General features: G+C 37.9%; 1 protein-coding gene across 1 annotated transcript in view; it reads right to left on the bottom strand.

Moving 5' to 3' along the window:
- Positions 1-12,921, bottom strand: part of LOC124612684 (kynurenine 3-monooxygenase-like) — a 189,175-nt gene that overhangs the window by 30,723 nt on the left and 145,531 nt on the right. The window contains exons 7-8 of the mRNA XM_047141019.1: positions 7,613-7,864; positions 4,596-4,685 (exon numbers count right to left, since the gene is read on the bottom strand). Of these exons, the coding sequence (XP_046996975.1) occupies positions 4,596-4,685; positions 7,613-7,864 (342 nt within the window). The remainder of the gene's footprint in view (positions 1-4,595; positions 4,686-7,612; positions 7,865-12,921) is intronic.

The raw sequence follows: 12,921 nt of genomic DNA, 5'->3' as shown, positions 1-12,921 counted from the left end.
CTGTATTTCACTTTAGACTGAGAAGTAGTTTCTATTTAAGAGGCATTCCAGTATCATATATGGAACATTTGTACCCCTTGGTATGCAGTGTGACTTTTTATTAATATTAATAGTGTTAAACTGAAATGGGTAGTAATACATGGGTATACCGAACACAATAACAATATAAATCTTTAAATAGAATGGCATAGTTAGTCATGTCACCCTCTTCCTCCTCAAGTAAATCATCAGCATTGCATAAAGCTATGAAACTCTCTCCATCACTGAATTACCAAACAAAAGGATACTCAAAAGCAGGTTAAGCAACCATTAATAATGAAAAATCTTATCACAAAAACATTATGTAGTTGGATAGATCTCACCAAACAGCTGCAGAAAACACACAAAAAAGAGATCATGGTGGTGCTAGCTTTCAGAGTCAGCATCTCCTTCTTCTGGCAGAAGTGTTGATGGGGAAGGAAGAGGAGTGAAGGAAAAGGACTGGAGATGTCTAGAAAAAGGGATGGATTTTGGAAAAGTCACTCAGAACCGAGGGTCAGCGAAGACTTATTGGATGAGATGGGACGAGAAGGAAAGTGAGTCTCTCCTTTTCTGAGTCTTTCCTTTTCCTTCACCCCTCTTCTTTTCCCTTCACCCCTTCTGCCAGAAGAAGGAGTCACTGGCTCTGAAAGCTTGCATAATTATAACCTTTTTTATGTGCATGTTCTGCTGCTGCTTGGTGAGTAGATTTTTTATCTATCCAATTACATTACATTGTCAAAGATAGATTGTTTTCATTGTTACATCACAAAAATATGTTTTATGATGTGTGTACAACATTCTCCACATGTTGACATGTTAAAATTTTCACTCTCATTTTAAATGGTCTTTCTCAATGTTTTACTAGAACCCCTCTTAAATATCAGCATAGTTCACTAAATATTTTTATCATTAGTAGGTGACATGTCCAAGCAGCTACTGTCAACTTTTTCAAGATGTATTAGAAATGTTTATTGTTTCAGTTTTACAAACTACAAGTACTAAGATGTTTGGCTGCCATTACTTTCAAATTATAATGTAATGTAATAAATATATCCTATCAGATGAAGAAGCCACTGGCTATGAAAGCTTGCAAATTTGAATATGTGTGTTGTCTGCCACTACAATCCAGTTGCATTATATTTTCAAGCTCTGATATGGTTCTACAGAACTGCCTCTATTTGTCGCACTAGTTTTGAAACAGTTCATACTGTTCTTTTCCAGAAAACTGATACATCCAAAGTCATACATTCATGTGGCACAGAATCAGAAAATATTTTATTTTGAATACCAGTAACACTTCTGTTCCTTTCCTAACTACAATTTGATGGCCACCAAGTACATGGATATTTGCCATGTATGCTCAGATAACTGCAGTTTGAAATCTAGTATAGGTAGACATGATGGGCTGTTCAACAACCCACGCTACAGACTGTGTGATGAGCCAAAGACTGCTACTATCTGGGGTAAATATATTATGTGGATCACAAAGACTGTCTGATTGTTAACTGACAATATTGACTGAAGTCTTGAGAACTCTTGTGACATATTGTATGCAAGTGAACTGGTTGTGTCAGTCTCAGGCTCTGAGATTCAGGAACTTTCATTTCATGGGCAAGAACACTGTGAATGAAGTTCTGCCAAGGTTTAGCATTGTTCATGTATACTGCCAAACTCTTCACTTCCCGTGAGCCTACTGTATTGTAAGAAGGCCATCAAATGCCCTACTGTTGTAAGTACATGGGAAATTGGTATTCCTGCCTAGATGAAAGAGTTTTGTGAGGAGTGGATGAAAGGAATTTGGGAAATGACTTCAGAGCTATGGGCATGCCCAGCTACTTCTGCAACCACTCCTCATTAAATTAAGCTTTGCTAAATAGAGAATAAAATGGATCACAGAAACTTAACTACTTCAGCTCTATAAATAAATAAATAAATAAATAAATAAACAAACAAAAAATCTTTTTATTTTAAGTGCAATAAAAACACTATGTGATCAAAAGTATACGGACACCTGGCAGAAAATGACTCACAAGTTCATGGCAACCCCCATCGGTAATGCTGGAATTCTATATGGTGTTGGCCCACCCTTAGCCTTGATGACAGCTTCCACTCTGGCAGGCATACTTTCAATCAGGTGCTGGAAGGTTTCTTGGGGAATGGTAGCCCATTCTTCACAGAGTGCTGCACTGAGGAGAGGTATCGATGTTGGTCGATGAGGCCTGGTGTGAAGTCGGCATTCCAAAACATCCCAAAGGTGTTCTATAGGATTTAGGTTAGGACTCTGTGTAGGTCAGTCCATTGCAGGGATGTTATTGTCATGTAACTACTCCACCACAGGCCGTGCATTATGAACAGATGCTCGATCGTGTTGAGAGATGCAATCATCATCCCCGAATTGCTCTTCAACAGTGGGAAGCAAGAAGGTGCTTAAGATATCAACATAGGCCTGTGCTGTGATAGTGCAGTGCAAAACAACAAGGGGTGCAAGCCCCTTCCATGAAAAACATGACCACACCATAACACCACTGCCTCTGAATTTTACTGTTGGCAGATGACGTTCACCGGGCATTCGCCATACCCACACCCTGCCATCAGATCACCGCATTGTGTACCATGATTTGTCACTCCACACAACATTTTACTACTGTTCAATCATCCAATGTTTACGCTCCTTACACACCAAGCAAGGCATCGTTTGGCATTTACCAGCATGATGTGTGGCTTAAGAGTAGCCGCTCGACCGTGAAATCTAAGTTTTCTCACCTCCTACCTAATTGTCCTAGCACTTGCAGTGGATCCTGATGCAGTTTGGAATTCCTGTGTGATGGTCTGGATAGATGTCTTCCTATTACACATTACAACTCTCTTCTACTGTCGGCAGTCTCTGTCAGTCAACAGACGAGGTCGGCCTGTACGCTTTTGTGCTGTACATGTCCCTTCACATTTCCACTTCACTATCACATTGGAAACAGTGGACCTATGCATGTTTAGGAGTGTGGAAATCTTGCATACAGGCATATGACACAAGTGACAACCAATCACCTGACCACATTCAAAGTCTGTGAGTTCCATGGAGTGCCCCATTGTGCCTCTCAGGATGTCTAATGACTATTGAGGTTGCTTATATGGAGTACCTGGCAGTAGGTGCAACACAGTGAACCTAATATGAAAAATGTATGTTTTTGTGTGTGTCTGGATACTTTTCATCATATAGTGTATCTGAGAATAGTTTACAGAAGTTGGAAGAGGATTTGAATAAGATCAAAAGGGATACATATGATTATCAGAAGAGAGACAACAAAAGAAAAACCAAATGTCAAAACTGAAGTGTATGTTTTATTACAGAGGAATAGCTGGGAAGAAATTCAGTTGTAAACTGTATTGTAATAAGAAAACTAAAAAAAAAGTTTCAGATAGTGAGGGTATCTCAGACAGAAAAGCAAAGCTTTGAACCACATTCATTTTGCTGATGGCACTATACTCTTCGTTTTGAGGGCAGATAAAACTTCAGTAATAAATGGTTGAAAGTATACCTTAAAACCAATTATAAGACAATAAAATAGTACCAACTGTCAATGAATTCTTGAGACCGCTTGAGAAAGTTTTTTATTTAGGGCAGTCAAAGATCACAACCGGATGGACAGCAAAGAAATACTCAGAAATATATTATCACCATTTTACACAATTATTACAAACCTATTACTCATCATAGTTTATAATAAATTATACTTGACACTGTTAAGTGCATAAAAGTTCATGTTAATAAATAATTGTTGTAGTGAATGCTTGTTTAGTAATACTGAAACACAGAAAACTACTTCATTCAGTGACATGTTTTTCATTATTTGTCCACCCTCAGTAATGTTATTAAGTCAGTTTTTCATTTTAGGAGGAATCAATATTATAGTGTAAATATTAACAGACATCTTCAGCAGTTCTCAGTAACACTTTATTTTCTCTATTTGTCTGTCCCCATTAATGTTATTGGGTCACATTTATGTTTTAGTTGGAATTCATTTTCTTACATGAATACAGATGGAAATCTTCAGCAGTTTAAGATATTTGCATTTCATAACTACTTTCTTGTTATATTGCATTTTCCTCTTGTACATAAAATATCCTTGTGTCAACCAGACAGATTTGTGATTTTACTTATCATTGATTGATGTGCAGAACTCAGAACATTATTTAGAAAATGAATCCCTCCATTAATGCGGAAGTAGGTTACAGTGCGTTTACCACTTTGTTTATGGGTGTGCAATTCTATGAAGTGAAATACGAGAGTATTTGCTACAGCACAGATCCTGATCTTTATGAAATTTACATCTACAGTAACATTTGTGGACTGGCTTTGAATGTACTGTAATTCATTATCAAGTACTTAGTTTCAGTATCTTAAGTTCTTATTTGTATATTGTTAGCTGTTCACATCATTCAAATAATGTAAAAAATCATTCAAATACTTACGAGGAGCAACATAAGCACTTGCTATAGTTCAGACATATTTAATGGCATGTCTTTTGTAGTCTCAGCTAGATAAAAGAAATAGAAAGCAGCTTACACTGAAGACTTACCGCATTCATTCCCTGTCCATAAAAGGGAACCATTGCATGGGCTGCATCTCCAACTATAATGACTGAACTGCCAACATGGTAGGGATTGCACTACAACATAAATATTGTCTGATCATTCCTATGCTTGTGGCTAATAATATCACACATGTAACTCATAATGCTGCAATTGGTTTACTTATGATTAACAATATATGTAATGTAAAAAAGCAGTAAAAGCTCATTTCTGCTTCCAATGTGGTAACAAATGGGTACCAATTTAATTTTACAGAATGTTTATCAAACTCTTCAGTTGAATTGTATACAAAATCTGTTAGCCAAAATCTGTATCTTGTGACAGGACTGATAATCTTCCATTACTCTGGCAATCAAAAAATACTGATATCTCTACTGTTATGATTCCAAATAAGATAGTTATTCGATTTTATATTGTCACTGTTATGATAAGAGTTCTTATAAACTATTAGTAAGTATCAACTGTAAATAATTCTGTAACATAGTAATAGAAGAAGAGAAAAAAATAACTTTATGTGCCATGCCCACTTATCTAAGGATAGAAGAGGTGATATCGGTAGGTATATGACATAAATGTCTAGCTCTGTATATAAGAGTTTGATTTCAAAAGAGGTAAATCATGATATTTGCAGGATTGCCGTTATTATTTTTATGGCATTATCTTTACAATTCTTGTTGACATTTGCAATAATTTTGGTATGAAATATGTACTCTGATATGAGTGACATGCAAAAAAAAAGCCTTACAAACTCACCTAGCCATGAAGAAATACATCGGGGAGGGGGGAAGCAGATGGCACTGCAGACATACACACCTCATTGACAGGTATTGCTATACACTTAGCTTTGGTGAAGCACGTGTTTTGCTGCTTTGGAATTATCTTCAGTGCTTGGTTTGGTAACATGGAAGCATGTGAGATAAAATTTGCCAAAAAATGTTTGTAAAATTGTTGTGGAAAAGTTACCTTATTTAATGAACTGGAGAAGGCCTTTTTACAGGAGATGTTGGAAATTGCTACCAAGTGATCCATGATTTCTGTCTTGTTTAAATGAGATTAATCTCAAAATGCTGAAAACACCTTTCTGACGACCCCGTATAATTATTACTACTGAATCAACAACATATAAGATTAAATCAAACAATGTCAACTCAAGGTAGGAATATCAACAAAGTAGGAAAAGATAATTGCTACTTATTGTAAAGAAACACATCAAGTTGCAGACAATGATTAAAAGACTCCTACCTAGAGCTTTTGGCCACAGCCTCTGTCAGTAAAGAGGACACACACACGCACAACATTTACATATTGCACTGAGTTTCCTGTGCATCTCTACTTTCTCTTCTAAACCAACTGCAACAATGTCAACATTAATTTTTAAAAGAATAATTATTATTAACTACATCAACAATGTAGTAAAAGATAGATTGCTACATACTGTAAAGAACATGTGTTAATTTGCAGACAGGCACAATTAAAAGACACTTACACACAGCTTTTTGTCACAGTCTTCATCAGCAAAACAGAAACACACACCATTCATAAACACAGGCAAGCATACCACATGCACTCATGACCATCAACTCCAGCAGCTCAGACCCATCTCCTTTATGATAAGTAGCAATCTGACATTATTGATATTCCTACCTTGAGTTTTCATTGTTTTGTTATTAACTATGACACATGTACAACCTTTATAATATTCCCATCCTCTTTGGTAGAAATAGTTTCATCTTCTGTTGCTTCTTTTCCTATTTCAGATTTAATTATATTTAATTTTAATTCGATTATGGTATATATCAGTCTGATATACATATGTCTAATTTTTATTTATTTATTTATTTTTTGCAATGTTTCCTGACCATTTCAGTACTTTTGTGCATTGCAAATTTGTAAGTCTGTCTGTCTCCCTCTCTCTTTTTCCTCTGTCCCCCCTTCCATCTTCCACCCCCCTCCCCTCCCCACCACCACCACCACCACCACCACTTCGAAGGCGCTCTCATAACCATGACAGTAGTGATTTTCCTTTATGTTCTGTACCACTGTGTTTAGTAATTTGGAGACACAGCTTTCCAAGATGGATATGAAACTACTGAGAAACATGTTTACATTAATGTTGGCATGCAGATAATTATAGATTTGACAGCTTTCTACACCTTTTTGTACTTTCTCCAATGTAATTGTTTTTTTCCCATTAACCAGCATTATTACTTTTCCAGATTGTTTCTCAACAGTACATAGAACCACGTTACACAATTCGGCTAACTTTCTACCATGTGATGTGACAATTAGTTACTGTTGATTAAACATATATTTTTTTAACTTCAGCTTGTTGCATAAAATCATTATCTATCATCATACTAACATCCTCAGCCACAGGCATAAAAGTGAAGGCACAAAGTATATTAGCATGTTTGAGAAGAATTGTCTAGTGATGTTTAGGGCCATTTTGCTTCAAGTATCTGGCAGTTATTGATTTAATGTGAACAATGTAAAAAGTTCATATTGTGTTTTCCAGCAACTCCAGGCTTTTTTCTAAGGAGGCCATGTTCTGGTTTCAACTTACAACATAAAGATACAGTAACTCTTTTGCAATGAATGTAACAAATATCATCAACCAAGCACTGAATGTATGATTCTTACATGTGCAATTCTGGGCATATTATGCTTCTTTTCAGTGATGTACTTAGTTTATGACCTACATTCAGAAAAAGAAAAGTATCAATAGTCAAAAACTGATGAACTATGTGAATTGCCTCTATGTCAATAACAGCCCAATATTGCTCATAAGAAAACACAAAGAACAATGTAGATATAAAAAGGATGCTAACTCACTGAATAGCCTTGGAACTTGTTACTGTTGGAACAAGCAATACATTGATATACTGTACATTAAGACACTGATTACTGCTGTATCCTTGCATTAGTCATTGAAAAGCTTATAAATTAAAAGTGAGGCAAAGGCTTCTTGATGTAAAAACATGAATTATTTGCTTTCACAACAAACCTTAATGGAGATGAGTGGTGAAGGCTTTGTGGAGAAGTAGTCCTTGATTAACCGCTCAGTCCCAATGAGTGGCAGTGCATCAGGAAAGTGTTGTCCAAAGAAGTCTAGCAGTGCTTTGGTCGTGTCAAGTGCTTCAAATTGTTTGAAGGACATGAAGAGAGTTACAGTCCATGAGCAGTCCTGGTTGGGCAGGGCGATCATCATAAAGGAACCTCGGGGCCAAACATGCAGGTACTGCTCAGCCATTGCAAACTGTGGACATTTGACAGCATACCTCAGAAATGTAACATTTTTTTACCAAAATATATAAGCTGTGGGTGAGCTAATTATTTTGTTCATGCAATTGTTTGTAGTGAATAACATAATGTCATTCCATTTATATTAGATTTCAAGATATTAAACTGATCTTGTAAATAAAAGGTTTTTACATTCACTACACTGTATATCAGTGTTGGTTGAGTGTAGAATAACCAATTACAGACATCAGTTTCACATATAATGCAATACTTGTTATCCAATTAGCAAATCATTTTAATATAAATCTATAACAATGATGAAAATTCCTGGGTGGAAATGTAAAATAAAAGGACAGACAACCAATCATATATAGCTAACTGATGTGTGGTGTATAGAAATATGCAACAGAAAAAAGTATTTACACTAGCTTTCAAGCTCTCGCTCTCTCTATTAGAAGTAAATGCATTTACTCACACAACCACACAGTTATCCAGATGCACACACCCAAGGCCATAGCAACATTAATTGTTGATTATTGATAGTAGTTGTGTGGGCAGATGGAGTTGGGGAAGGGGTAGGGAAGGATGCATAAGACGTGGATGAGGTAATGGATTAGTGCAAGGCAGGGCAGTCAACAAATGACTCAGCAGCTGTACAACGAGATGAAAGGAGTTTAATATAAGAGGTAGAGTGAGGGAGAAGGTGCAAAAGGGAGGGGGGGAAAGGAGAGGAAGGTGGAGATGAGGAAGGACACAGAGATAGAAGAGAGAAAGGAGAGAGGATGGGGAGGGGGAAGGGAAAGAGAGGGAGGGAGAGAGAGGGAGGGAGGGAGGGAGGGAGAGAGAGAGAGAGAGAGAGAGAGAGAGAGAGAGAGAGAGAGAATCCCGAATCCCCACATGGCAGGGGAGGAAGAGTGGCGGGGAAAAGGCAGTATATGATCTGGATGGGGAAGGAGTGATGTAGGCAGAAGAGAAAAGGGAAAAGGCAAGGAAAAGCATTAGGTTAGGAGAGATTTAGGCCAGAGAGGCAGGATATGATGGAGAGGCAATTCCCACCTGCATTTTTCAGAGAAATTAGTGCTGGAAGGAAGTATCCAAACAACTTGCATTGTGAAGAAACTGTTGAAGTCATTTGCATTTTGGTGCACAACACATTTGTCAACTGTATGGTCAAATTTGTGATCTGCCACAGTCTGATGGTGGTCATTTACATGAGTAGAAATTTAGTTACTTGTCATGCCCACAAAGAATGCCAAACAGTAATTGCAATATTTCTGATATATGATATGGCTGATTTCACATGTCCAGCTTTTTATTGGATAGGAAATGCCAGTGATTGGATTGTGGTAGGAGATGGTGAGTGAATGTATAGGTCAAGTCTTGCATCCAGGTCAACCAAAAGGGGATGAAGCATAGGTTACCGGATTGAGAGCAGGATTGGAATAGGCATGATAAGGATATTCTGTGGGTTGAATAGGCAGCATAACATAACTTTGGGTAATGTGGGTAGAATATCCTCCCCCTCAGGGCATGACAAGAGATAGTCAAAGCCCTGGTGAAGGATTTAGTTGAGCTTTTCAAGGCCATGGTGATACTGCATAATCAAAGTAGTGCTGGTCAGTGGCTGGTTAACAGGTTAACTGATGTCAGAGGAGCAGATGGCATGGGAGATATGTTTGTGGATGCATTGGGTAGGATACTGTCTGTCAGTAAAAGCTCCTGCTTTCTACTCCAGGTACTGCATTCACAGGTGATGAAGCTGTAAGGAAGAGACTTTTTGACATGGAATGGTGACAGCTGTCAAAGTGGGGATACTTATGGTGGTTGGTGCACTTGATACAAAAAGATTTGTTTATGGGGTTATCTGAGGGGAGGAGATCAAATGTCTATGAAGGTGACTGTGTTGAGTTGAGACAGACCAGGTGAAGAAGTTTTGTGAGCAGGTGCTGAAGTTATAGGGGAAAGAGTAAAGGTTGTTCCTGCCATGAGTCCAGATCATGAAAATGTCATGAATGAATCTGAAAGAGACAAGGGGTTTTAGGTGTTGACTGAATAGGAAGGATTCCTCCAGATGGATTATAAATAAGTTGGCATATGATGGTGGAGTTTGAGTACCCATGGCCATAACATGGATTCATTTACAGATTTGGCCTTCAAAAGTAAAAGAATTTTGGGTCAGAATGTGGTTTTCTAGGAATCTATGAAAGAGTTGGTGGGTTGGTATCAGGAGGACATTGGGAAAGGTGTGTTCCATCACAGCAAGGCCATGGACATGAGGGACATTTACATATAAAGATATCAAATCCACAGCTATGTACTAGGAGTCTGGTGGTAATGGGACAGAAACTGTGGAAAAGTGGTGAACGAAGTGAGCTGTCCCTTGAATGTAGGATAGAAAGTTATGAACAGTAGTTTGAAGGTGTTGGTCAACAAAGCCAGAGGTTCATTCTATGGGAGCATTGTACCCAGCCACAATCGGATGACCAGTAGGGAGACATGAGGGTTGAGTTTGGAGAGTACATAGAAGGTAGAAGTGCAGGACGTTGCTACTGTGAGGGGAGAGAGGGATTCAGGTGTTAGGTTTTGGGATGAATCTAAGGCCTTGAGGGGCTGTGGAGGCTCTACTGGAATTTTGGGATAGCATCATGGTTGTAAGGTTTGTATGCAAAGTGTCAGAAAGTTGGTGGAGACACTCAGCCACATAGTCACTATGATCCAAGACCACTGTGATGGAGCCTGTGTCTGTGGGATGGATATTAAGGCCTGGATTGGTTTTCAGGTTACATACATCTAGGCGTTCTTTAGAAGTGATGTTGGGCTCTCTGGAGAGGGATTTAGGTAAGAAAGGTGAGTCCAGGTTAGCTCCTGAAAGGTTGCCAGGGGATGATTGGATGGAAGGGCAGGATGATCATGGTTGGAAGGAAGATTGGAATTGTTTTAAACAAGATTCTGTGTGGGGTTCCGGTTGGCTGGTGTCAGTGATATGTGTTTCCACAGTGAAGAATGAGCAAAGAACAAGAAGGTCATTTACAAGTCTAGCACATCTGAACTTATGTTTAAGGCTGAAGGTGAGGTCTTTAGAAGGTGATGAGACTTTTGCAGGGGACAAGTTTTGGCACAAAAGGTTGAAAAGAATGTTACAGGGAGAGTATTCAGGAGCAGCGTGTTCATGGAGGGATAAAGTTTTTGTGGATGTGGAAAGTGGAATAAGTCAGCAAGATATAGTCTACAAGCTATGATGGTTGGACAGGGGGAAGCAGGGAGGGGGGGTGAATTGAGATGGAGGTTCTTTCCATACATACGACAGGAGCAGCTAGGATGGCTTCTTCAGATGGTGCTGGGAGCTGTCCCAACTGTTGAAGAGCAAGTGTTTCTATTGCTGAAATAACATTCAGGAAGCTGTGCTCACAGAGTAAAAGAATTTTGCGAAATAATTATAAGCTGTCAACAATGGTTTGAACTTATAAATAATATGTTCTTTGTAATAAATTACACTCAAGTGATTAAATTATGATGCATTTTATCCACTTTACCCATATACATGAGTAGATGTTAGTTCTTGTAAGAATGTTCAGCATTAACTGGCAACTTTCTTGTATTTGAAACCTTAGATGAAATAACGGCAAGCAACACAAATGTAAGTTCTCCATATATGATGCATATTCTATTAGTTGGGCAATTTTTTGTTAATGAAAATGCATTGCACAACTGGTCATGTAAATAAAAGTGTTAGTTTTATGATCTTATATTCTGCTCAGTGACATGCCATGTTAGGGCCTAAAGGTGAGGCCCTTAGAAAGTACTGAGACTTCTGCAGGGGCCAGTTTTGGAAGAAAGATTATGGGGTGGGTATCCATCCAATCATCCCACACTTCATACCCATGTGTAGAATTTCTCCACCTGAGGACTAAAGCAGTTTACAATGGCAGTCTTGAGGTCCTTGCCATCTACAAACCATTGTTCACCAAACTATTGTTTCAAGTGCTAGAAAAGGTAATTCACAGAATATTAAATCTAATCCTTGATAAGTGCAGTTGTCTGTGGACATCTGTAGTCATGGAGGTTCACTATTCTGGGCTACAGTTCCTGCGATTTTGGATGGCATGTCCCAGTTCAATGAATATTTTTCAGTACACATCAGCTGTAACTGCTGACCACTATTCCAGAAAATGAACCAAAAGAACATCCTTCTTAGCCCACAAAATTGTAGGTATCCTGTTTTGACCTGAGTAATGAATATTTTGCTTTTGGCAAAGTTGAATGCCCCCACTGCATTGACCATTATTTCAATTCTTCATTGGTGTAGGATATCCATGTCTTGTAAGCCGTAAGAAAAAGGAAAAATGAATCATCTCCAGCTTGTCAACTGCAGTCTAAAAAAGCTTGTCCACATGACATTTTTTGGTCTTCATGTTCATCAGTAAGTTTTTCTGGAATCCCACTTTTACACATAATTTGCAATATCTGAACTTTCAGTGCCAATTTTGTTAAAATAGTGGTGTGACGAACATGAGAAAATTTCATCATTTGGGTTTTCAGCTCCTTTGTTTATTGTGTTTTCAGTTAAAATTGTAGGATGTAAGGTCTACCAGTTATGCAAAACACTGTTTTTTCCAAGTTCCCAAACATGTTTCAGCACCACTAGGCCATCGTCAGTGTGTTTCCATTTTATTTAATCTGTGATGTACAACATTTTTACTAAATGATTACAAACTTATGAGGGCATCAAGTTCAAACACTAATTTCTTTCATTTTGTTAATACCTTTACACAAAATTTCTCATTGACATTGTTTGGTTGTAGATGACAAGCTACCTGTAATAAATAATACACAAGTGATCCTGAAAAATCATGCACACAAAGTGTAAAGGTATTAACAAAAAAACCAAATTATTGTTTGAACTAAATATCCTCATAAGTTAGTAATCATTTAGTAATAATGTTGCACATTACAGATTAAATAAAACGGAAGCCCACTGATGATGGCACAGTAGTATTGAAACATGTTTGGGAACTTGGAAAAAACTGTGTTTTGCATAACTGACGGATTTTACATCCTACAACGAGAAAATTT

Source organism: Schistocerca americana, chromosome 4 (assembly GCF_021461395.2).
Source record: "Schistocerca americana isolate TAMUIC-IGC-003095 chromosome 4, iqSchAmer2.1, whole genome shotgun sequence".
Classification (NCBI taxonomy): domain Eukaryota; kingdom Metazoa; phylum Arthropoda; class Insecta; order Orthoptera; family Acrididae; genus Schistocerca; species Schistocerca americana.
This window is presented reverse-complemented; position numbering and strand designations above follow the sequence as displayed.